The sequence below is a fragment of the Epinephelus lanceolatus genome, chromosome 23, assembly GCF_041903045.1.
Source record: "Epinephelus lanceolatus isolate andai-2023 chromosome 23, ASM4190304v1, whole genome shotgun sequence".
Classification (NCBI taxonomy): Eukaryota; Metazoa; Chordata; class Actinopteri; order Perciformes; family Serranidae; genus Epinephelus; species Epinephelus lanceolatus.
This window is the reverse complement of record NC_135756.1, coordinates 31,170,103-31,195,597: the sequence shown is the minus strand read 5'-3', so window position 1 is coordinate 31,195,597 and position 25,495 is coordinate 31,170,103. Positions and strand designations below refer to the sequence as shown.

General features: G+C 43.1%; 1 protein-coding gene and 2 non-coding genes across 6 annotated transcripts; all 3 read left to right on the top strand.

Moving 5' to 3' along the window:
- Positions 1 to 1,647: 1,647 nt before the first annotated feature.
- slc25a3a (solute carrier family 25 member 3a) lies at positions 1,648 to 12,277 on the top strand. Of its 4 annotated transcripts, none has more exons than XM_033614760.2 (8): positions 1,648 to 1,785; positions 2,320 to 2,491; positions 5,027 to 5,148; positions 5,881 to 6,060; positions 7,501 to 7,682; positions 8,706 to 8,878; positions 9,158 to 9,268; positions 11,799 to 12,277. In XM_033614760.2, exons 2-8 carry the CDS (start codon positions 2,350 to 2,352, stop codon positions 11,957 to 11,959), a joined length of 1,071 nt encoding a protein of 356 aa, XP_033470651.1. In that variant the 5' UTR covers positions 1,648 to 1,785; positions 2,320 to 2,349; the 3' UTR covers positions 11,960 to 12,277. The 4 variants fall into 4 exon arrangements, with proteins under 4 accessions (XP_033470651.1, XP_033470652.1, XP_033470653.1 ...); XM_033614761.2 differs by lacking the exon at positions 5,027 to 5,148 and adding an exon at positions 3,683 to 3,804; XM_033614762.2 differs by having other exon boundaries at positions 1,661 to 1,785; positions 2,325 to 2,491.
- Positions 7,838 to 8,039, top strand: LOC117249658 (small nucleolar RNA SNORA53). The gene has a single exon (XR_004501001.1). It is a non-coding gene; the product is annotated as a small nucleolar RNA SNORA53 (small nucleolar RNA).
- On the top strand, positions 9,333 to 9,534 carry LOC117249657 (small nucleolar RNA SNORA53). The gene has a single exon (XR_004501000.2). It is a non-coding gene; the product is annotated as a small nucleolar RNA SNORA53 (small nucleolar RNA).
- Positions 12,278 to 25,495: the final 13,218 nt, after the last annotated feature.

Below are 25,495 nucleotides of genomic sequence, written 5' to 3'. Positions count from 1 at the left end.
AAAAAGTATGCTATTTAAAATGTTCCATTAATTAATTCATTTCCCTATTTTCCTGTCATCTAATGTTAACATTAATCACTCCCAAGAAGTCCACATTTAATTCCCGAGATCCACTTTGTATGAGCCAACCTCACAACATCCAATCGATTTACAGGAGAGAACCACGAAGAACTAACGGAACATTAACACCAGTTGGAAAAGTGATAGGCCCGCCAAAGATAATTTTGTTTGCGTATAAAAACTACATGGTGATCAAGAACAAACAAATAGCAGTATGCAAAAGTGTGGATCAAAAATTACAGACAGACACAGCAACGTCCAACTTCGTACAACATTTGAAGTTGCACAAAGAATAGTAAGCCGATGTTAATATATACATAGTTTAGTAACTTTAACAACCTTCTTATCAAAAAACATACATTTTAAAAAGCATTCAGGCTTTTGTAAATTGATTTTTGTAAATTAAATTATTACTCTTGTTATAATGGCATTACATGCGGTGAAGAGCACATTATGACTTGTTCAGCACTCGAAATTCAAAGTTCAGGACTTAGGACTTGTCAGACTTGACTTGGTACTGGACTTGGGACTTATTTGCAAAGACTTGAGACCTACTTGTAACTTGCAAAACAATGGCTTGGTCTCACCTCTGTTTTAAGAAAAGGTGAAACTTGGCAATTTTCCAGACTTCGTCTGTGTCTACAGTCAGCAAATAAAATTGCTGACGGTAGTCTTTTGTCTACCGTCAGCAATTTTATTTGTTTCTGAATGACAAACAACATAATGACATTTCCTTTGAAGAGAAGAGGGAGCTCCACTCCATTCATGCTGTGACACTAAATTTACCCATCCTTCACCTCACAGGCTACTAACCACACCTTTTTTCTTTTCTTTTTTTTTAATTTCAAATTTCAGGTCATACAAACAACGTGTATGGCACATGCAGACATTTGGCACGTAATAGAATACATAATTACATCAATATAATGTAGGGTACATCAAGTCTTGTCAGGATTATTGCAAAATTAAAATTAAAACAAAACAAAGAAAAGAGAAGTAAAGGGTATAAGGCACAGTAAATTCCCTTTTACTCGAGATCAATTAATGACAAGTCACTAAGGTATTGCAGCGTATAGTCACTTTTCTTATTTTATGTTAGTTTTAAAGTATTTATGTACAAATCAAAATCTACCAGAAATACGTGAAATCTTGGCAGGGATTTGGACATCACATAGGAAAAAAAGCAAGCACTCTCAAAAGAAATCCCCTCGAAAGGTGATGCTCCAGGGATTTGGACATTCTCATGCTACTAACCACACCTCACGTGTAACTAGGTGTGCGGTGACGTCACTAAGTGATCACCTCTAGAGGGGGCTTCACTCTCAGCCTTATTACTGAGGACAAGAATAGAGACAGCTGCTAACAGGTAATCCAATTTGTGTTCCTCTCATGGTTTGTCATCTGGGTGTCATTCTCCGTCACACACACCTCTCTCCCCTATTTTTTGACTGCTACACGTGCACACTTTAACCTTTGTTCAAAGGATTCCATTGCAAGTTCCTACAAGCACCGCCTTAATTTAATCATAGATCTAATGTGTGATTGGACCAGAGATGTTGATTGACAGCTCTGCGGCGTTTTCCTACAGGACAGAGAGGTTGAAGGACCCACCCAGGCTTCTCGGTGACGTCACGAAAGGACAAATCGGTTTACCGCGAGGTCATTCGGCCTCTCCGAGCAGCCGGTTGCAGCTAAGCGGAGTCGCCATCTTAAGACACTGAGAGAGTGAGTGCACTTATTCATTTAAAACACTACATATGAAATATAACACAACCACGTCTTAATGGAGGAAATGGTTAATTTAATCGTGGCTTCTGTTAGCGGTTTTGTTCATGCGACTTTTACCTCTTCTGTTAAGAGGAGACCGTGCTCCTTGTGGAGCGGTCAAGTTAGCTTAGCACGTAATGTAGCATAGCATTTTAGCATCCGCTATGCTAGAAAAGGACAAGGGGAATACGGTTACATGAATGTGTGGGCACACAGTGTTCCAGCTGGGTGTTACAACCACGGCCCGGGAGTTTACATAGTCGTTGTGTGCTTATTAGTGTAGCTTAGCGTTAGCTGTGTTTTCATTCAATAAGTTAGCTAAGTATTTCCTGTCGGCGGTCATTCAGACGTTAAGCTAACAGGCACGTGACATGGCATCCTTTGGTTCAGGTTTCAGTGTGTGTGTGTGTGTGTGTGTGTGTGTGTGTGTGTGTGTGTCACATCGGCAGCTTAGCTCAAGCTAACACTCAGCTAACTTGTTGCTCATTGCAGCGCAGCTCCGCCAGCAGGCAGGACACCACCATGTACCCGACCTCTTTGACGCAGCTGGCCCGGGCCAACCCGTTTAGCGCTCCCCTGTTCTCCCTCCAGAAAGTGGAAGAGCCCCAACAGAGCCTTCATGGACAGAGCACTCGCAGACTGGCAGCAGCCGCCACCGCAGAAGGTAACCCTGGCGCAGAGTCCGTAGGCTGGCTAAAGGGCTAGCGTTAGCTGCATTAGCTTAGCCGACAAGATTCGCCGGGTTGCGGCCAACTTCATTGCGTAATTCAGTGAAAATACGTGTATTGTCATGTAAAATAGCCAGTGTACGAGTTGTGTGTTATCCTTAAATCTTTAAATGGCTACAAATGATTAAGGATATGATTGCTGAGGCAGTTAGCCGCTAGGCCTTTGCTGCATACAAGCTGCCTGTGGAGGACAAGGAAGGACAAAGTGGTATCTTGAGTTTGCACTGCAGCAAACTGTACTTGACATGTCGTAGTTTCTTGCTAACGGTGGATGCAAGATGAGTGAAACTGTTTATTACTGCTAGGAAATAATATGCAGAACTACAGACTAGTAGAGAAATAGCAGTGACCCCTGACTGTTGGCTGCTCAGGGGTTGACCAGAACATAATGTCCCATCTTGAAATATTTATCACAGTTTGTTAAAGCGCTATCTCAACACTTGAATTCATTATTCAACAGTTATGCTGCTATGTGTCAAGTATCAAAAGCCAACAAGGAGCCCCACAAATGTTCTGTTAAGTTTTCAATGCTCCACAGGCTTCAGCCACAAGTCTGCAACTTCTTGACCTCCTGGTATTAAGGCAGTCTATGCCCAACCATTTCTTAAAGAGAGAGATTATGTTGCTCTGCCCCAGAATACACAGGGCTTTGCTTTCAGTCAAGCATTTATCACATGAAAACACCAGGTTGTGGAACAAAGTCAGAGTACTTATTTCATAATGCATTTCCTTTCTTTAGTGTTTGTTCAGTGCATTTATAAGTTTGGCTTTATTGTAACAACACAGCTATCTCACGAGAGAGTGATGCATCTTAATTGTGTTTGCATCTTGGGAGTGGATGAAATTTGTCAAAACTGGAGAGCATATTAAAGAGCTTACATGGCTTTGTTTTCAGACTAAACAGTGGCTGTTAGGCAGGTTTAAACCTGTCACACAAGGGCAAGTCAAATAATAAGTTACCTCCCTAGTACAGCTTGTAGCTTGTCAGACATCTAGCTGGTTTGAAGGCACAGATAGCATGTTTCTAACTCTAGCCAGGTAGACATCTCAAGACTCAAAGAAAGTGTCATCCTTTCTAAACTTAAAGATGCCCTGCTCTTAAAGTTTCACCTGTGTTTCTTCAAAAGGAGACAGTTGTGAGTTCGGCTCTCAGAAGTATTTCGTCCTGTGTGGCTTTGGTGGGATTCTGAGCTGTGGCACCACACACACAGCTGTGGTTCCCCTCGATCTGGTCAAATGCAGAATGCAGGTCTGTCTTCTGTGGCTCGATGCTTTGTTTTTTTAAACGTCGTGACCCATCCACCCATGAATGGTTTTTCTTTTTTGTGTGTTCCTTTGAAAACGCACCAATTTGCATGGGAGAAATACCATCAGCCCAGATGTAGGTTGTTTCTTTTGTCATTGTGTATTGATTCCCATAAATCTAATGTGTGGGAGTGATCCTAACATGGTTGCATGATTTTGCACCAGTGTTCCTATGTGTTCAATGATTTCCACCCACCTCGCTGCCCCCACTCACTCCACAGTAGAGGACTTTTGTAGGTGAAGGTCAGGAGTGTCAGACCTGAGGGAGAATATGTACTGTATGTTGACGGTGCTACTTGACAGCATCAAGGTGTCTTTCTGGATTGTCTGAATGTATAAGTGACCTATGAGATATGACGCAAATTAATGCAGATGTTATCAGACAGTCATTGATTATTCATTAACACACTGACTGATTAACCTTGTACTGTCAGGGATGATTGTCTGGTAAAAAGTAAAAGTACATTTGCTTCAATACATTTATTCATATTTATATTTATTTTCTATTATATTATTTGTGTGGAAAAAATTAAATATGCATTCATTGCTGGTAATCTTTTATCTCAGCCTTAGGTTTATTTCTTGATAAATTTTTAAATCACATATTTGTAGGAACATAGTGGTGATTTGCATTTTTAGCCCATTTACTACCAGTCCCTTGAACTTGTGCTGATTTCTTCCTTTAGGCAGCCATTGTTGCCTTAACAATGTGAAAAAAACATAGATTAGGTATTTGTGTGAAGTTTCAAGTAAACTAAGTTGCATAGTTTACTGAGGTGAAATGAAATATGTGGCTGCATGTAAGGTAGGAAACAAGTCTAGGAACTTGTGGCCTGCTTTTCTAGTAAATGGCCAAACTTGCAAAACACCACTAAGTCCATGAAATTTTCATACTGAAATCACTTTGTAAAATTGGTTGGTGTGTGATCCTCATAAATGGTGGCATGTTAGTGGCAGAGTCATCTGTAATGGGAGAGTCCTGGCACTGAATTCAAACAGTCCAGTTAGGACATGAGAAAACTGGCCTCAAAAAAAGTTTGGCAGTTTTCTTTCAGTGGTGACAGCTCTCCCATTTGTGACTCTGTTTTGGTGTTGATTTTTGTCCTGTGTTGCATGTGACCCTGCATGTTGCATGTATGTTGTGTGTCCCCTCCCTTCTACCACAGATTTCAGCTGTGAGTTTGGCTCCCAAAAGTACTATGCCCTGTGTGGCTTTGGGGGTATCCTGAGCTGCGGCCTCACACACACAGCAGTGGTGCCCCTCGACCTTGTCAAGTGCCGCTTGCAGGTTTGTATGTAAGCTGAACCACACAGTAGCAGCGTGTAGCCAGCAGCTCTTCCAACATCTCAGCCCCATGGCGTCATGTAAGATCATCACTATAATGGTAGTTGCGCACAACATTGAAATGACTTAAATAATTAACAGTGAACTTGCTATTTGTTGTGCAAGAGAAACCCTATTCAGTATTTTGGTGTTGCTAGCCTCATGGCACTGTTAATTCATACTTAAAATTTTACTTAAGAAGTTTTTCTAAATTTCAATTTTAAATCACAAAGTAACCTAGTTGTTTAGAAGATAGTTCCTATTTAACAATAAAATGGTTTGAATTGGAAACTTTTGGACTTTTGTCCCAGTGAGTTAAAAACAAGTAGTACAGAATCACTGGAAGAAAATGTTACACAAAAAAAATCACTCTTACACCACACTTTTGTCGGCGTGGCACCCAGTTTAATGGTGGAATTTCGAGTCACCATGACTTTAATAAATCTGTTCAGCTAATATAGTTTCAAATGTCTAAATTGCTGTTTAGAAAGAAGTACTTACAGGGCAAATACATTTAACAGTTAGGGAAACTGCATCCTTGGCAACACAAACAAGAAAATCACTATATTTTCAAGTATTGGCACATGTTCATGACTAGCCATCCTATAAACCTACACGTATCTGCCCCAGACACCAGATCCAAGAGTTGCAAATAATTCAATGACATTCTTCATCAGCTTTAATTCTCCTCCTCAGGTAAACCCTGATAAATACAAGAGCATTGGCAACGGCTTTGCAGTGACAGTTAGGGAAGATGGTGTCAGAGGCCTGGCAAAGGGCTGGGCTCCCACCTTCATCGGCTACTCCATGCAGGGACTGTGCAAGTTTGGCTTCTACGAAGTGTTCAAGGTCATCTACAGTGACTTGCTGGGAGAGGTGAGTCCTGATACCATCATCATTTCCAATAAATATTATATTTTCTATTTAAAATGTACAACAGTGCAAAAACAGCTAGATAGCTACTCGCCCATCTTTTATGTGGTTTCTGTCTCCAGTCTTATCTTGAGCGCAGCTGATAGGTACATGGTTTCTCTACATCACGTAACGGAAGCACATATTTAATGGATTCAATGTGGAGAGAGAGCTCCCACATTACATGATGTGACGTGATCCTTGATACTCAATGTAGGACAAGTTGTCATTATGTTCCACTCAGGAGCTGCTGCAGAGTCAAGTGCGACACCTAGCAGTAAAATTCTGCAGTCCAGTGTTGGGTGTAATATCAAACCAGTTTGAACTGCAAGCCAAGCTGCCACTAACATTAACACAGCTTGTTTAGGATTTAGACATCCGATGTTTAAAATCCTTTGAGTGAAAAGAAGGGTAAAAACTGCGACATGACTTGAAACTGTTAGAATCAAGAGCCTTTACAGTTGTTTAGATTTGCCATTAAGCAGCTCAACTGTTGGATCACATTCGGTTTCCACCAGACTGCAGTTTCAGAGATGGGTACATTTTAGGGATGGGCAACACAAGCAAAAACACTATTCGAAAATCGTGGCAACTATTCGACAATTTTTCGAATAATCGAACTAGCTGGTAGCCCATCTCACACCGCTGTAGCAATCCTAGACTGCCCTCGTGCAGTTAGGAGCTGAATTGCATGTCAAATAAAGGGGGGGAAATAAGACGGCGAATAGTAATAGTCGCATTAAAAAATCGATTTTTCAAAAATAAAACAACTATTCGAAATTTCGAAAATCGTGACCCATTCCTAGTACATTTGTTTTTTAATTGGTGCTAACACTTACCAATCGGTACTCTCACTGATATCTCTAAGCAATTTACCGTTTCTACTTGTGTTCCTTTTGGTGATTTTAAGTAAAGAAACATATTTATACTTCTGGCTCTAAAAAACATGAAATTTTCATTACTTCTTTACTGCCATAAACTTAACTAAAATAAGATACAGCTCCTTATATTGATAAGAAATATAAGGGCTCTAGACTGCAACTGTTTAGAGACAGTGGAACATTTAAGAGCTGAAGGTAAAGTGTTGCTCTGAGTTCACGTTGACTCGTAACTATTCTGGGCACGAGTTACAAGCTGACCTACTAAGGCCAGTGTCTGAAAAAGTCATCATAGTAAATGAGAGGGGTTGTTAGTATGGCCATAACCTGCATGGAGCCAGAAGGCTGTATGTAGGTTATGGTCATAACACTGTCTGGAGGCTGTATTATGCCAGAAGTATTGCTTTTTTAAAAAAAAAAAAAAAAAACTGTTTTTACCTGCTGCTGGGTGACAAAGGGAAGAACCTGAGTGATATGTCTGTCACCTAACCTGTCTGACCATTTGTTGTGTGGTTTCACCCCACAGGAGAACACCTACCTGTGGAGGACATCGCTGTACCTGGCTGCCTCAGCCAGCGCAGAGTTCTTCGCAGACATTGCCCTGGCTCCCATGGAGGCTGTCAAAGTTCGTATTCAGACACAGCCAGGCTACGCCAACACCCTCAGACAGTGTGTCCCCAAAATGTTTGCAGAGGAGGGACTCTGGGCGTAAGTCTAATACCTTCTTACAATTCCTCAACATTCTGTTTTGCTATCAGTCACTGTGGGTAAGTTATTTTGAGTGGCTGCCGGGTTATTCAGATACAGGAATGGTTGAATTAGTAGTTGAAAAATAGATGAATAGAAAATGGATTTCTGATGACGACACGCTCCTTAGATCCACCTCTGGAGGGCGCTTTGCTCTGAGCACAGCCCCTCGGCAGCTTGCTGGCTGTACAGTTGGAGGTGCTTGAGTCATTGGCGTGTGAGAACAGTCTACCTGTCCCTCAGCCCACCGCAACACTGGCAACCCTGTCATCTACAGACAGGGAGATCCCACTGCTGCAAGCCTGGGGGACGGACACAGTTCACATAGTTTATAAAACAAAAGCATTGAAGAATGTGGGTGGTTGGGTGGTATTGTTCAGGTTATCAAAGTTTGGTTTTAATTTATCTCCTAATAAAATGTAACTTACACAAACATAATGTATTCTTTTGAAATTAAATGTGGGTCCATTCAGAATGGACTGCAAGTGGCTTTCAAATGTGGGAAGTTTGGAAAAAAAGCACACTTTATTTTTAAGAACAGTACATTTCTGGCACAAAGTTTTTACTTTGAAGTGCCGTTTCCTGCTGTAAAGTGAGTGACTAAGGGACAGCGACTTGACAGACAATGAACTTGATCAACAATATCGCCAAAAACAAGTACAACACTGAATGTATTAAACTGTGTGGACCTTGAACTAATGATGAAGGAGAAATCTGGACCCCGTGGGGGTCGGTTGAGAACCACTGCCCTAAAGGAAGGCAGTTTTGGAAAAAAGTTGGGAAGACTGGTCCATAGAGGTGGCTACAAGGAAGACAAAAATCTCATGCCCATATAAAGACTCCGAGTGAACCTATGGTTTCCGTATTTTTTTTTTTTTACATACATCTCTGACATCTGTACGAGAATGGTGATGCATGAATATGTAGATATGTGACACTTGATGCTCCTTGTGAGCTCACATCTCCTCCTTCCTTTCACTCCAGTTTCTATAAGGGTGTGGTGCCCCTGTGGATGAGGCAGATCCCCTACACCATGATGAAGTTTGCCTGCTTTGAGCGCACTGTGGAGATGCTCTATAAGTATATTGTTCCCAAGCCCCGCAGTGAGTGCAGCAAACCTGAGCAGCTGGTGGTCACCTTTGTGGCCGGTTACATTGGTGAGTAACAGATCATCTGACAAGGTCACTACAAATCATGATGCTCATTAAAGCTAGAAAAGTAATCAGTTAATAATGCTGTAATGATGAGGATGTGATGAAATCATCACAAATTTGACATTTTCTAGCAATATTCAAATATTTCTTGTGTAAGCACATAAGCAATGTTATGAGTTTCAATAGTGTATCATTAAACCTGTGTTAAATATGACTGACAGGGGAGTTGCACAGCTGCAGACTCCAGTTCTCTGATGTGTTTTTTGTTTGCTCTGTGTGCAGCTGGTGTGTTCTGTGCCATCGTGTCTCACCCTGCTGACTCTGTGGTGTCTGTGCTGAACAAGGAGAGTGGCAGCACTGCTGTCCAGGTCCTCAAGAGGCTGGGACCCAAAGGTCTGTAACAACACCAGTTTACTGTAACTTAAGCAGCAGCATAGTGCAGCATAAGGCTTTGATCAACACGCTCCTTAGATCCACCTCTGGAGGGCGCTGTGCTCTGAGCACAGCCCCTCAGCAGCTTGCTGGCTGTACAGTTGGAGGTGCTTGAGTCATTGGCGTGTGAGAACAGTCTACCTGTCCCCCAGCCCACCGCAACACTGGCAACCCTGTCATCTACAGACAGGGAGATCCCACTGCTGCAAGCCTGGGGGACGGACATGCTCCTGGTCTAAGAGGCCGTTTACACGTACACGGTGATTTTGATAAATGGAGACATCTTCCTTCGTTTGTGCCCTTCGTTTACACGCAAACGGAGATTTCTCCTCTGAAAACAAGTCTTTCTAAAAACTCCGGCCAGAGTGGAGATTTTGGAAAATTCCGGTTGCGTGTTTGCATGTAAACTGAGATAAACGGAGTTATAGGCAGCCGACGTCACAGTATGCGCCGGAACTTGCGCCTGTGTCAAAAGTGCAACCTATGTTGCTATGGTGACAATGGATACATGGAAGGCTTGAGCTTCTCGTTACACTGCCACCTACAGGTTTGGCATGCTCTTGTGTGTATATATACACGGGTAATTGTAAACGAAGATCTTTTTGAAAACGGAGACGCTGAAATGTCTGTTTATGAAAATAGCCGGCCACGTGTAAACGGCCTCTAAGAGCAGCTGACAAACTAATGCTGTGTTGATGTCACTGTAATGGAAACACTGTAGCATGTTGTAACTAATGAGCAGCCACAATACATCATAAAAACTGAACTAAGGATGAATGTAATGAAATAATAGATATTGCTGTCATTGATTATTTGAGTCCATGATAAGAGAACTTGTGTTAGTTTATATTAGAAGGTGGGGCTGTGTAGTGATGAAGAGGGTGTCACAGGAGTGGATTCTCATTAGGAGTGGGGGAAAAACTGATAGAGCAGAGTATTGGGATACTTTGCATGTCAGTATTATGTTGCTACACAGATGTGAGGTATTGATGGTTTTCATTAAAAAAAAAAGTTTGTTGAATACAAATTTTACTTTGGAAGCCTAATAGAATCAAATCAATTGCATTTTCAGTCCTTTAGATACATTTTCCCGCAGTAAATATGACTGAAGTGAGATGAAAGCATTGAGAAGTTATCAGATAAAACAGATGTTGCCCAAGTTTTCCTTTTTAAGGACATAATTTAGTTGATAAAATTGTAATAAATTGCAGTATATCAAAATGTATGTTATCACAATACGCAGCATATAGCAAAATGTTTAAAATCGCAATAATATTGCATCTTGAGTATCATAAAAGTTGTGGTGATCTCCACCCTAATTTTCACTCCTGTCCCATCCCACTCCCAAGAAAAATTCCTGCCCCGTCTCTAATCCCGGGAGAATATCCCCCATCCCAGCTAGTTTCCATGTTGTGATTTTTGATAACAAAAAAATAGTGTTTATTCATATTGGAACTGCATGTGCATAAATATAGGTCTAGCATATTCCATAAACTATACAGTGTAGTTTAATGCTGAAGTAACTATTAACCTAACGGCCTAAACAGCTTTATAGTACATATTTGTCACAATATTCTTAAAGTAGTTTTTTGTATTGTAATTTTTTAATTTAATTACTTATTGTATGTTTATTGCATACAATTAACATACAATGAAAACATTAAACATGCAGAGATTACTTATACGTGAAACCCTGCTTGGTAATTAACCTTATTCTGATTCTAACGGCTACAACCATGTAGGAAATAAATAGCACTGAGCTTATTCACTTGATACTGACACATTATGGGAATTACCACATTATTACAACATTAGCATCTCACTCATGGTATTATCTGATTTAAAACAACATGGGCTCACACTTGCTATGCTCTGTGGAAACCAACTAATAGTTGCTAGCTTCACATTGCTAGCTCAGTATTATTATGAATCCCATCTTGCCTGCTCCCATTGACTTGTTTTCCTGTCCTGCCATGTGATCAGTGGTGAAATTGAATCCCATTCCATGGAAATCCTATGACCAACAGGATTCCTGAAAGTGTCAGCCTCTGGCTTGATGTATAGATTTGTAAATTGTCAGATTATACTGTACTGTGGCAGCACTGCCTTCATGCCATGTGCACAGGACCACTGTGTGATGCTGGATTCACAATGTTTTTGTCATTGATATGAAGTATGTTGGTTTGTCCTTTGTTAAATTCAATATATTAACCAAGATAGACGTGTTTTTAGTTTTTCTGTAAATTGATCCATATTCTCACCCCTGTTGTGAGGAAACTTGAGGGGGTTCTTTTTGTTTCTTTTTTCCTCCAACTCTGAAAACTGTTACCACAAGTCAATTAATTGATGACACACAGTCAGGTGTCCTCCATTTAATAAGTTGAATGACATGCAGAGTCTTTAATTTCAAAGAAGTTTTATTAACCTCATAACATTATCCTTAAGTGGTGAAGCAGTGAGTCTGAAGCTGATGTGTTTGTGTCCTGCGCAGGTGTGTGGAAGGGTCTGGTTGCCCGTATCATCATGATCGGTACTCTGACCGCCCTGCAGTGGTTCATCTACGACTCCGTCAAGGTCTACTTCCGCCTGCCTCGCCCCCCTCCCCCCGAGATGCCAGAGTCCCTGAAGAAGAAGCTCGGTCTCACAGAGTAACCTCCCCCTCCCTCCATCCCCCCACTGAGCCGAAGCCTCCAGCCGACACATCTGAACCCCAACTTCTACAGCGCACACAGCAGTTTTCTATATTTATGTCCTCAGCTCCTGCTGCTCTGCAGAGTGCAGGGCTGCTGCTACTCATGTATATTTAAAAACAGAAAAAACAAGCAAGGAAAGAAGATGGATGTGATGCTCTGGGCTTTCCATGAGTCAGACAGAAAATATTCCTCTGTAGAAATGCCCTTCTGGTTTTATTGATTCCTGTCATTAGAATAAGGTTGACATTCTAATAAAAGATTTAAATTCCCTGGAAAACATTTGCATTTTGCTTTTCTTTAACATAACTGGTTTATACATTTAATTGCATTTGATCAATTTAATAGATTACACGCCTTGGATGAATCCTGGTCATGCATCTTTGTTCTGTACTTAACAACAGTCCACTTATACACTGAACATGGCAGTATTCTGAATGTGGATATTCCAAATGTACCTTTTTCCAGTGAAGACGAGGGACATGGTGATATTCAGGGTTTGATAGAATTCTTTGGGCATGTATACAACACATTCGAAATATGTTTCTCAGTTGGGTTTTTTACCTCAGTTTGTGACACAAGCCCTCTTTTCTGTTTACGGTCAGCTCTGTGTGTCACACAAACCATCTAGCCGACAGTTTGCAGTGCAAGGGTGGAGACACGTCCAAAGAAAAGCCAACGTTACTGATCAGAAAAAGAAACAAGCACTTTAGGATCTGCGCTAATGTCACAATTACTTTAAGAAGGTGGTTGAAGGAATGAAAGAGGAAAGCTGTGTTTGCACAGTCCAATAAGTCCACCACCCAACTCAAAATTGCACAAGCTAAAGCTGTTCCACTTCTCCATATTATGAGATAAATGACATGTTTAGAGCAGGTTAATCTGCATATAAACAGAAATATTAGTGGAATATAACATTTCATTAGCCATTTAAACAGCTTTCTAAGAATAGTGTCTTTTTTGGAATAAGAACAAAAACAGAATATTTGTGAATAACAGTCACTGACTTCTGTATCGTTGGCACCCAGAGCTGTTTCTGTACCTTACAGGGAAAATCAGTGTGACTTGATGGAGCTGTACGATACAGCAGAATGAACAATCAGTCACTCCTGTCGCTTTTACAGTCAGTATTACTCTCTAAAACAAAGTGTGTGCATCCTTAACAAACATGTTGAGTGCATTTTCTTTCTTATAAAACATTTGCAAAGCTGAAATAAGTATCTGTATTGAAACTCCATTATTATTTTGGTAGCCTGCAGTCTTCTTTCTCCCTATCTGTGCTGGCACATTGTAGCTTATCTTGGCATGATACCGCCACCAGTTGATCAGTGGAACATTCTGAAACTGTTGGCAGGAATGTGTGTACACACAAAAGGGGCATCTACTCATAAAAATACACAGTTGTACGTGTGCTGTGAGGTGATGCAGCACAGATTCTTCAAATCAGGCTGGGTTCCAGGACTGATGACAACCAGTTGAAGCAGGTGTCAGGAGTCTGCTGTCTGATTTTCATGCCATACAGAAACGTGTTGTCAGGAACGGTGGTAAACACATCTAAAATCTAAAACTCAAGAGTGCGTTTGAAAATGGTCGTCAAAAATGTCTTTAAGTATTCATATCTTGTTGTTATGGGTGAAAACTTTCACAACTGTGTAGGCTGTGCTTCTTTTAGTGGGAATATTTTAAATGCAGTTTCTCTGGTGAAGCACCACTGCCTTAAAATGATAATTTAGTTCAGTACTGGGCTAAACTGGTTTCCATCCTAGTGTAGCTCTTGCTCTCACAGGCTGTTCTCATTTTCTACCACTAGAGCGTGTGCGTACCTCACTGTTTACTGTTCAGTGGACATGCAACTCCACTATTCAGCTGACTTGAGCAGAGATACAAGTAGGATTCAGATCCTTTCTTTAAGTAGCAAAAATGTAAAAAATAATCCACCAGAACAGTAAGAATATTTACTTGCATTTACTTTCATCCCTAAAAAGTTGGGATGCTGTTAAAGATTACATTAAAAAGCTTTATTAATCCCCAGTGAGGAAACTCATCTGCCACCAAAATCAACTCCTGCAGACAACAAACAGTGTACACAGTACATTCACAGTACACAACAAATACAAATGCATGATACATCAAATAACACCATAAAAAGCCATTTGAGGCATAATCAGAAGCTGAGGCTAAAAGTTTTCGTTAAAAATCTGACAGCTGCTGGAACAGAAGACGCTCGTCGTTCAGAAGAACACAGAGACATCCTGAGTCGCTCACTGAATGAGCCTCTGAGTCCGTTAAAAACACAGATAAAGAAGAATGGAATAATTTGCAAATCCTTTTTGACATATATTCAGTACACAGCGATGACAAGATATCTTACTATATCTTATCTTACTATATAATAATAATGATGAAAACTCTGTGGGTGTGTCTGTTCCACGTTTTTCTCTTCACTGACTTGGTCAATCCATGTGAAATTTGGCACAGTGGTAGAGGGTCATGGGAGGATGGGAATGAAGCAATATTACATCAACTGGCCAAAGGGGGGCGCTATAGCAACCGATTGAAATGGCAAACTTTGAATAGGCATATCTCATGCCTCGTATGTCATAGAGACATGAAACTTTGCACAGAGATGCCTCTCCTCATGAGGAACAAATTTGCCTCAAGAACCCATAACTTCCGGTTATATAGATTTTCCGCCATTTTGAATTTTTTGAAAAACACTTAAAATCGATAATCTAGGGACCAATATCTAAAGTTCCCTCTTGGCAAAAGTTGGAAAACTTACTAAAACTGAGCTTCTATAAGGCAATGAATATTGCGGAGGGCGTGGCTCATCACATAAAGGTGTGTAACATCTCAAGGGTTTCAGCGATCACCACGCAACTTTGTAGGCATATGACCACACATAATCTGAGGGGACCCCTCCATTATTGACCTGATCAAATAAAATGGGGGCGCTAGAGAGCTAATTTCTTATCTAGGCCTAACCTCCATATCGATTTTTACTAAACTTGGTAGATATGTAGAACAGGACGCCTCAAGGTGACTGGAGAAATGTAACTCTAACTGGCAACTGGGTGGCGCTATAACAACAGAAAAATGCTTAAAAATGGCCAAAATGCTACCAATCGCTGTGGCTCCTCCTGTGGCCGAATGTTGGTTTTCTTTCCCTAATTTTTGGTATGACTAAGTCATGGTATGGTATGCTGTACATAATCACGGAAACTGTCAGTCAGTCATTCTGTCTGTCCCACGTTTTTCTACTCACTGACGTGGTCAATCTATGTGAAACTGCACATAGGCATTGAGGATTGGCAGAAGGTGACAAAGCTACCAGTGGGTATGGACTAGTTTAATATTAATATTAAAACTGATAAACTTAATTTAATGCCTGCAACAGGATCCAAAAAAGTTGGGACAGGGACATGTTTACTACTGTGTTACATCACCTTTTCTTTTAACAACACTCAGTAAGTGTTTGGGAACTGGGGACACTAACTGCTGAAGTTTTGAAAGAGAAATTCTTTGCCATTCTTGCTCAATGTACAAATTTAGTTGCTCAACACTCCAGGGTCTCCATTGTCGTATTTTGCACTTCATAGTGTGCCTCACACTTTCAATGGGAGACAGGTCTGAACTACAGGCAGGCCAGTCTAGTACCTGCATTCCCTTTTGCTACAAAGCCACACTGTTGTAACACGTGCAGAATGTGTCTCATTGTCTTGTTGGAATAAGCAGCGATAGATGGCAGCATATGTTGCTCCAAAACCTGTATCAGCTTCCATGGTGCCTTCACAGATGTGCAACTTGGGCACTAAAACACCTCCGTAGAATCACAGATGCTGACTTTGAACTTTGTGTTGGTAACAGTCTGGATGGTCCTTTTCCTTTTTAGCCCATAGGACAGGACGTCCATGATGGACTCATCAGACCACAGCGCACTTTTCCGCTTTGTGTCAGTACATCTCAAATGAGCTCATTCCCAGAGAAGTCAGCAGTGTCTCTGGATGTTGGTGAGTTGTTTTATGAGCAATGTTTTTTGACTACTTTGCCATGCAGTTCACAATTTTGGTTAGCCTCGTGCCTTCCTTGCTTGTGAACAACTGAACCTTGTTTTGAGGATGCCCCTTTCATACCCAATCATGATACTTTAATCTGTTACTGATAAACCTGTTTACCTGTGAAATGTTGCAGGTGCATTCCACAACTTTCACAGTCTTTTGTTGCCCCTGTCTAAACTTTTTGGAAGGCGTCAAATTTAGAATGACTTTATATTGACAAAAACAACGAAGTTAATCAGTTTGACCATTAAATACCTTGATATGAATATAGGATATATAACTGAATATAGGTCAAAAAGGATGGGCAAATCATTGCCTTCTGTTTTTATCAACATTTTATAACCCAACTGTTTTTGAAATCTAAGGTGTAGAATTTTTAAAAAGTGATCATGTCTTTCTTGAAAGAAAAGAGAAGAAGGTACAAAATGATGAAAAGTCAAACCACCAACAAACCCTTATTTAAGGGTCTGTTTCAGGTCTCTGTAGCTTTGGCTGAATTTCGGTCAGTATTTTTGATTTGCATGCATCCACTGTACCTGCCAGTGTGTTTTGTGTTATACCACCACATCCACGTGATGCTGGTGCTAACAGAGCTCCTGGTCAAAGTTAGGTTAGGAGAGGGGCATCGTGAAAATCATGCACCACATTTCAAACTGGGTTAGAAGCAGCTAAAGTGTGTGTGAATGTCACATGTGGAAAGAGGAAAGTGAGCAGGTTTACCTGCTGCTGCACACTGAGATCTCCATCAGTTTATGTGCTGTAGCCTGGTCTGGGTCACAGCACACACACACACATACACACACACACACACACACACACACACACACACACACACACACACAGAGTCTGCGGATGTACCGCTGTCATTAGAATCCATTTGTTTGTTTATAAAATGAGCAGTTTGTACATAGTGCTGTCTCCTGTTGGAAAGAGGATACATCTCGGTGCGTGTTTGCACCTAACAGGGCAAGGTTGCAAGGGGTTATGGGAAATGGATTCCATTTATGCGCTGCCTATTTGTGAGATCATAATGTCATTTCTGTCTCATTGAATAAAACATCGACACTATGAGGGATAAAAAGGTTTCCCAGAGCTGTGGTTTGCACATCTCCTCTTTTTGGGTCTCATCACAGTAGTAATTTCCACATTTAGTGATAACCTGTAAATATGTGCAGTCCAGTTATTTGTTCCATATTTGCGATCCATTCTGCCTTTAGCATTGTTCTTGCAGCTGACTTCCACACAACTTCCCCTCTGTGGTCTATTTTAGGGCTCCATCTCCAGCATGTCTGACTGACTGCTGATGGAAACAGCTGTGGGCTCCATCAGGGACAGTTAGGCTTCGGCCTTTATTACCAGGTCCAATACAAACTATGTTTCCATCACACCGTGCCAAGGCAGAGTGAGATATGACACCACCACGACCCCCATGAACCTTCAGCGTTAATGCTTTTTCAACAGGATTTTTGTTCGCTTCTGGGGCTGAATAATTTATCTCTAAAACAACAATCTCTATTTTCCAAAGTATTCTCTATCTATCTTTTTTTGATGATGAGTATGACGCAGAGCCAGGCGTGTGGGAGATGACAGCTGTACCAAAAAACGCAGTGCTGAATATATATACATATATACACGTTAATGGCTGTTGGTAAATTTGAGAATATTTTTGTAGCCCAATTTTTCTGTAAAGAAAAAAGATAAACATGATTTGTGGTTTTTGGGCTCAGTGACAGCAGTGACTCACTGAATGCAGTGCGTCACAATGTGTCCCATTTTCTGTAGGATGCAAGCTGTTGTATCTGTACCTTCACTACTACCTCTGTGTGTGTGGTGTGACTGATGTGTGCTGCAGGTGTTGATGAATGGTCAGTGGAACCAGCTGTCTGTAAGAGTAGCAGAGAGAAAGAGAGAGAGGTGTCCAAGGAAGAAAGAAATGTCCAGGAATAGGCTCATCATGGCAGCAACAACAAGCACTTTAGATCCTGGTACAAGTCAACAGCCAAAAAAGAGAAAAAGATAGGCCTGCAACTAAAGATTCTTATTTTATTATTGTTGATTTTTTTTTATCATTATTTTTGATTTATTGTTCAGTCTGTAAAATGTCAGGAGCATGACCCTGGATCTCCCTACAATGGTTTGGGTTCAGAACTGGCATTTTTTCAACTAACATGAGCAGCCAAGTCGCCAGAGGAAACTTTTAGCATTGTACATTTCTGCAAACATTCCAGTGGATTTTGTGCTGTAGAACATGGGTGATTTTTTTGGTGACTCATTTCCGCTTTTCTAGGGGCTTTTGTGCAGTTAAACGTAAGTGTTTTTCAGCAACCTATCACTGCTTTTGCAACAGTTTAAGTAAGTAAGTGACCAGACACTGCAGTTCTAATGGTTTTGTGCTTTTTCAGCCAGAAAATGATTTTTTACTAACTATAATCAAGTGGGGTTTTTTTTACGCTCAACATGCAGAAACACACATTTTTTGGGGTGTTTGGGTTGACTTTGGACTGCAGGCCTGACCTGAGTGTAATAAATTAATGAAATTACCAAATCCAGTTGGTATGCAGTGAACAATAATCCAGCCAGGTCAAGGAAGCAAACAGGTCTTAATGTTTGAAAATCTGAAAATCTTTAATGTCCCCGAAGGGCAATTTGGTTTCCAACAGAAGTAACATCAAGCATATCTTGCATGTCAACAACACAATAAATCTTACATAACAATATAAATAATACAATAAATACAGTAAATGCAGTCATCACAGTTTAACCAGTGTATCATTCCCAACAAGCTTGCCTACAGTTTGTTTAAAAACCTAATGGCAGATGGAACAAATGATTTGAGATACCTGTTTGATTTTGTGGTGTATACATTCAGTAAGTTCACCATCTTTACTTGACTGTCCTCCTGGATTTGTTAGACCTTCATTCATTTTGCATTCCTTGGAAATGTTTGCACAGACCGTAATGCCTCAGAGAGAGTAGGAGCTCAGCCTGTTGCTTTTGGCTCTTGCAGGAAGGAGGGGAAGAGTCAACACTGACTGCACCGTTCCACGGAGAAAAGGACCAGGGGCTGAGGAGACAGCACTGGCGCATGTGCAAACGTAATCATCCGTGCATTCGTGCATCTAGCCATTGTCCTTCCAGCTCTGTGCGTGGTTTTGGAGGTCACTCTGAACTAGCAGCCAGTGTTTCTGGTCACATGAACATGGGGGCCTGGCTTAGCTTGCTGTGAGGAATTTGCAGTGGGCGGAATCCACTCCACAGCAGGCCTGGGAAGTCTCTCCAAGCAGGGAGAAAACTTACTGGAAGACTTAGCTGGACTACAGACTGAGCAGGGTCATGAGAAGGACAAGCTTGTACATCCATGTTACAACATCTGTCACTGGATACAGCTGGGCTTCTGCTCTCTCACAGCCAAGATATGTGAACCTTTGTAACCAGTGTGTCCATTTGTGTAAAGCTCTGAATTACATTCACAGTTTCACAGGACTTCATTGTAGCCTCATTATGTAACAAAAGCTGATGACCTCACCTTTGACCCGCAGTGACAGCAACACTCAAAAACATTATGAATAAAAATGGATGAAATGTAAGGCTTCTGTTACACAGTTGCACTGCTGAGTTTGTTGATTGTGAGAGGTTCAGTCAACTGTACTGCTGCAAAAGCTGTCAACAATTCAGTTTTTTTTGCATGGTGATAATAATGGTTATTTTATAGACCAAATTCTTTATTTTTAGTAAACCCTGACATATCTCACATCATTATCAAATAATGATTTGTTTTTCTTGGGTTACAAACAGTTTTATATCTGTTGTTCCAGCTGTCAGCTGATTAGTAGTTTTTAATTTTACTGATTTCACCAAAGTAATCCATTTAGTACTAATACTGCTTTTCAGTAAGTCCTGGATAAATATATTAAACAATAGCAGTAGTCAGGTACTGTGTGAAGGTCATGTAACGTGATACCATCTGTGACATGACAAGAACTGGTTACATAACTGCAGCTGGCAGCAGAGGGCGCAGGGATAGGTTTGAGCTGTGCAGTGACAGTTGGTATGGTGGCCGGTCTTGTGATGCCCATTGGAAATGGCTATTAAATAATAAATACAACATTCTAAGTGTCGCAAACACTTGAAAACTAGAGACCATCAGCTGTGATACAGTGATACATGACTTAAAATAAGCAAACCTACCAAAATGCAGGGCCAGGGCCATAATGTGGGGGGGCAATGCCCCCTCTCCTATCTCTTACCCCTCTAATTTCGGTGCTCTTGCTTGAACCACCCATCTTTGAGCTCGGCTTTCATTTTGATCCTACACACCTCTACAATTTTGATACTGCATCTTGCACGGTTGTGATGCTATTGAAGATGACAATCTGTCGGCAGACAGACAGACAGACATAAAAACACCTGGCTTAAAACTGCTTCTGTGGGAGTTCCCACTACAATAGGCGTCACAAGGGCCACATTTTGCCATGATGATACACACATGCACAAACTCACAAGGTGAAAACAAAGCAAGCCCCACTGTTGCAACTGATAATCACTCTTTGCATTATTACAATTTGAGTAAGTCAGATATGTGTGTGTTGTCAAGCGGCGATTTTTCTTATTGCCCCTAGACACTGGTTTCAGAAAATCATATTAAAATCTATTAAAGTTATCAGACCTTGTATCCACCTGATGAATGCAAGTCCACTATTCTTTCTCTTTTAGCTCTGTTTTTGGTCTCCACCAACTCCTGAGGGAAATATCTGTCTCTTGAGCTGCTGAATGTTTCACTGTGTTCAGCAGCTACTCTCCGACTGTGTCTGTCTGCTGCTTGTTGCTGAGCAGATAGTGTACAGTATGCATAGGGGATGGTCCTATCACCTTTTCTTTTCACCCTTTAAACCTTGGATGTCATATACAACTTCAGGTCCTGCCACCTGCAGAAGTGCAAGCGGAAGGATGCTATGGATAGCGATGCAATGAACTCGTTTGTTGAGTGGTGTGAGCTGAACCACCTGCAGCTTAAGGGTGATGACACATTAGCTATTTAGGCTAGTGACTATCACCTTCAAAGGCGATGTTCATGCTAAATGTGGGCAGTCCCTAATGTGACACAAACGGAAAGCTAGCTTGCTAAGAAATACCGAAAAATATTGTGTTATTGGTACATTTTCCATTTTCTTATGTTGCATGCCTGTCTCCCGACTCACTGCCAGCCAGGTGGCACCCTCATGTGAGGTGGTTTGTACTCGTACTCGTACTCGTACTTGTCGTCCTCCGCTTATCCGGGTCCGGGTCGCGGGGGCAGCAGCCTCAGCAAAGAAGCCCAGACAGTCCTCTCCCCAGCCACTTCCGTCAGCTCTTCCGCGGGAACCCCGAGGTGTTCCCAGGCCAGCCGGGTGATGTAGTCCCTCCAGCGTGTCTTGGGGCGGCCCCGAGGTCTCCTCCCGGTTGGACACGCCCGTCCTTACCGGATGCCCGAACCACCTCAACTGGCTCTTCTCGATGTGGAGGAGCAGCGGCTCTACTCCGAGTCCCTCCCGGATGTCCAAGCTCCTCACCCTATCCCTAAGGCTGAGCCCAGCCACACTGCGGAGGAAACTCATTTCGACCGCTTGTACTCGCGATCTCATTCTTTCGGTCACTAGCCAGAGCTCGTGACCATAGGTGAGGGTTGGAATGTAGATCGACCGGTAAATCGAGAGCTTCGCTTTTTGGCTAAGCTCCCTCTTCACCACAACGGACCGGTTAAGCGCCTGCACCACTGCTGACGCCGCCCCAATCCGCCTGTCAATCTCCCGCTCCATCCTACCCTCACTCGTGAACAAGATCCCGAGATACTTAAACTCCTCCACCTGAGGAAGGACCTCCCCCCCGACCTGGAGTGGGCAATCCACCCTTTTCTGGCTGAGGACCATGGCCTCAGACTTGGAGGTGCTGATTCTCATCCCAGCCACTTCACACTCGGCTGCGAACCGTCCCAGCAAGAGCTGGAGGTCACTGTTCGATGGAGCTAGGAAGACCACGTCATCTGCAAAAAGCAGGGACGAGATCCTCCCGTCACCGAACCTGACACCCTCCACCACTCGGCTGCACCTAGAAATTCTGTCCATAAAAGTTATGAACAGAACCGGTGACAAAGGGCAGCCCTGGTGGAGTCCAACCCTCACCGGGAACAGGTCCGACTTACTGCCAGCCACGCGAACCAGACTCATACTCGTTCGGTACAGGGACTGGATGGCCCTTAGCAAGGGGCCATCAACCCCATACTCCCGGAGCACCCCCCACAGGATGCCCCTGGGGACACGGTCGTAAGCCTTCTCCAAATCCACAAAACACATGTGGACTGGTTGGGCAAACTCCCATGCCCCCTCCAGCACCCTGGCGAGGGTAAAGAGCTGGTCCACGGTTCCGTGTCCGGGACGAAAACCACATTGCTCCTCCCCAATCTGAGGTTCAACTATCGACCGGACCCTCTTCTCCAGCACCCTGGAGTAGACCTTACCGGGTAGGCTGAGGAGTGTGATCCCCCTGTAGTTGGAACACACCCTCTGGTCCCCTTTCTTGAAAATGGAGACCACCACCCCAGTCTGCCACTCCAGAGGCACTGCCCCCGATGTCCACGCAATGTTGCAGAGGCGTGTCAGCCAGGACAGCCCTACAACATCTAGAGCCTTGAGATATCCAGGACGAATCTCAACCACCCCCAGGGCTCCACCGCCTTGGAGTTGTTTCACTACCTCGGCAACTTCTGCCCCAGAAATTGGACGACTCGCCCCCGAGACCCCTGTCTCTGTTTCCTCACTGGAATACGTGTTGGTGGGATTGAGGAGCTCCTCAAAGTATTCCTTCCACCGCCCAACAATGTCCCCAGTTGACGTCAGCAGCTCCCACTGTAAACAGTGTGAGCAAGTTGCCGCCTTCCCCCCCTGAGGCGCCAGACGGTTTGCCAGAACCTCTTTGGAGCCGATCGATAGTCTTCCTCCATGGCCTCACCGAACTCCTCCCACGCCCAAGTTTTTGCCTCCACGACTGCCGCCGCTGCGCTCCGCTTGGCCCGCCTGTACCCATCAGCTGCTTCCGGAGACCCACAGGCCAACCATGCCCTGTAGGCCTCCTTCTTCAGCCTGACGGCTTCCCTCACCTCTGGTGTCCACCAGCGGGTTCGGGGATTACCACCGCGACTGGCCCCAGCGGCCTTGCGGCCACAGCTCGCAACTGCCGCCTCGACAATGGCAGAGCGGAACAAGGCCCATTCGGACTCAATGTCCCCCTCTGCCCTCGGGATGCGGTCGAAGCTCTCCCGGAGGTGGGAGTTGAAGATCATCTGGACAGGTTCTTCCGCCAGGCGTTCCCAGCAGACCCTTACTGTTCGTTTGGGCCTGCCAGGTCTGCGCTGCGTCTTCCCCTGCCATCTGATCCAACTCACCACCAGGTGGTGATCAGTTGACAGCTCTACTCCTCTCTTCACCTGAGTGTCCAGAACATATGGCCGCAGGTCAAATGATACGACTACAAAGTCAATCATTGACCTGCAACCTAGGCTGTCCTGGTGCCACGTGCACTGATGGACATCCTTATGTTTGAACATGGTGTTAGTTATGGCCAAACTGCGACCCGCACAGAAGTCCAATAACTGAACACCACTTGGGTTCAGATCGGGCAGGCCGTTCCTCCCAATCACGCCCCTCCAGGTCCCGCTGTCATTGCCCACGTGAGCGTTGAAGTCCCCCAGCAGAACAATGGAGTCCCCGGTCGGGGCACTGTCCAGCACCCGTCCCAGGGACTCCAAAAAGGGCGGGTACTCTGAACCGTTGTTTGGCGCAAAGGCGCAGACAACAGTCAGGACCCGTTCCCCAACCCGAAGGCGCAGGGAAGAAACCCTTTCGTCTACCGGAGTAAACCCCAACGTACAGGCAGAGAGTCTGGGGGCTATCAGAAAGCCCACCCTGGCCCTCCGCCTCTCACCCGGAGCAACTCCAGCGAAGGAGAGAGTCCAACCCCTCTCAAGGACTTGGGTTCCAGAGCCGGAACTATGTGTCAAGGTGAGGCCGACTATATCTAGCCGGTAGCGCTCAACCTCTTCCACAAGTTTCCGCTCCTTCCCCGCTAGAGAGGTGACATTCCATGTCCCAAGAGCCAACTTCTGTAGCTGAGGATCGGACCGCCAAGGCCCCCGCCTTGGTCTGCTGCCCAATCCGCATAGCACCGAACCCTTCTGGATCCCTCTGCGGGTGGTGGGCCTGCAGGGCGACGAGCCCATGTAGCCGGTTCGGGCTGGGCCCGGCCGGACCCCATGGGCGAAGGCCCGGCCACCAGGTGCTCGCCCACGGGCCCCAACCCCAGGCCTGGCTCTAGGGCGGGGCCCCGGTAACCCTCCGGGCCGGGTACACGAATCCTTGTTTTTATCCAAAACCTATTTTTCATTTTTCTTTTCATACAATAGTGGCAGGTTAGACATGGCAACAGTCAGTGTCTCTTTCACACATTCTTCTCTGCTATTAGTTGGCTACGACTTTTGTGGTCAAAGTTCACCAAAGTTGACCTCAACGCAATGCAAAGATGCAAATTTGCTTTGCCGCTGCAAGCAAACAATGCACTGTTAATGCAAAGAATATGGATTAGTGGGGTTATAAAGAACAGCAACTTCATTTTACAAATTAAAACAATACCTTTCTACCAAAAACTATGGTTGTAATTTCACTTTTTGAAATGCTGTTGTGGTGATTGTTTTATGCATTATTGGATTGAGGAGATATTAAAATTTATGTTTCAGGTTTCTCACTGATGTGGAAGACTTTAACTTCCACATCAATATTCACTGTTATGAATAACAGAACAAACTCAATGAGCCTCAGTCATCCTTACTTGAATATATATTACAACACAAATCTGACGTCAGAGAAGATCTTGGATCAGCATGTATGCAGGGATACAGTCATACCAAAAACATAAGGTAACATTATACATGCTCAGCGCATTGGCAGTTTGAATCCTTATTCACTTGTTATCATGTTATACTGACACAACATATCCTCATACAACGGTTAGTATCATATTAAACAAATTAGTGCCCCTACCAGTTAGGTTAGGTTCAGGAGAAGAATCATGTTGTATACTTAATGTAAAGTTATGTAGTTAAGATTACCTGACACCACACCTTGAAATAACTCAAAGTTCACTTAATTTACATGGGACCACTCTCCTGGGGGTAAGGCCTGTGTTTGTTTGACCCATCCAACACTCCACACTGCCTCTTTTTGCAGACTTTCACTCTTTATACTACAGTTTTCTTTACTCCTGTCAGTGAATTGATCATAAGATCACACCCTTCTCAAAATATGTGGGTTATATGCATATTACTAGTTCGTGATTACATGGGTTATACACAAATCCTATGGCATTAATAACATTAATTCCATTAACACTTTAATAGGTATATTTACAAACGG

What these genes read in the sequence shown, in the direction of transcription:
- slc25a3a (XM_033614760.2), top strand. Translation starts at nt 2,350, where the DNA reads ATGTACCCGACCTCTTTGACGCAGCTGGCCCGGGCCAACCCGTTTAGC. An exon ending in GCAGAGGAGGGACTCTGGGC is followed by an intron (nt 7,683 to 8,705) that starts GTAAGTCTAATA and finishes CTTTCACTCCAG; the next exon opens with TTTCTATAAGGGTGTGGTGC. An exon ending in CAAGAGGCTGGGACCCAAAG is followed by an intron (nt 9,269 to 11,798) that starts GTCTGTAACAAC and finishes TGTCCTGCGCAG; the next exon opens with GTGTGTGGAAGGGTCTGGTT.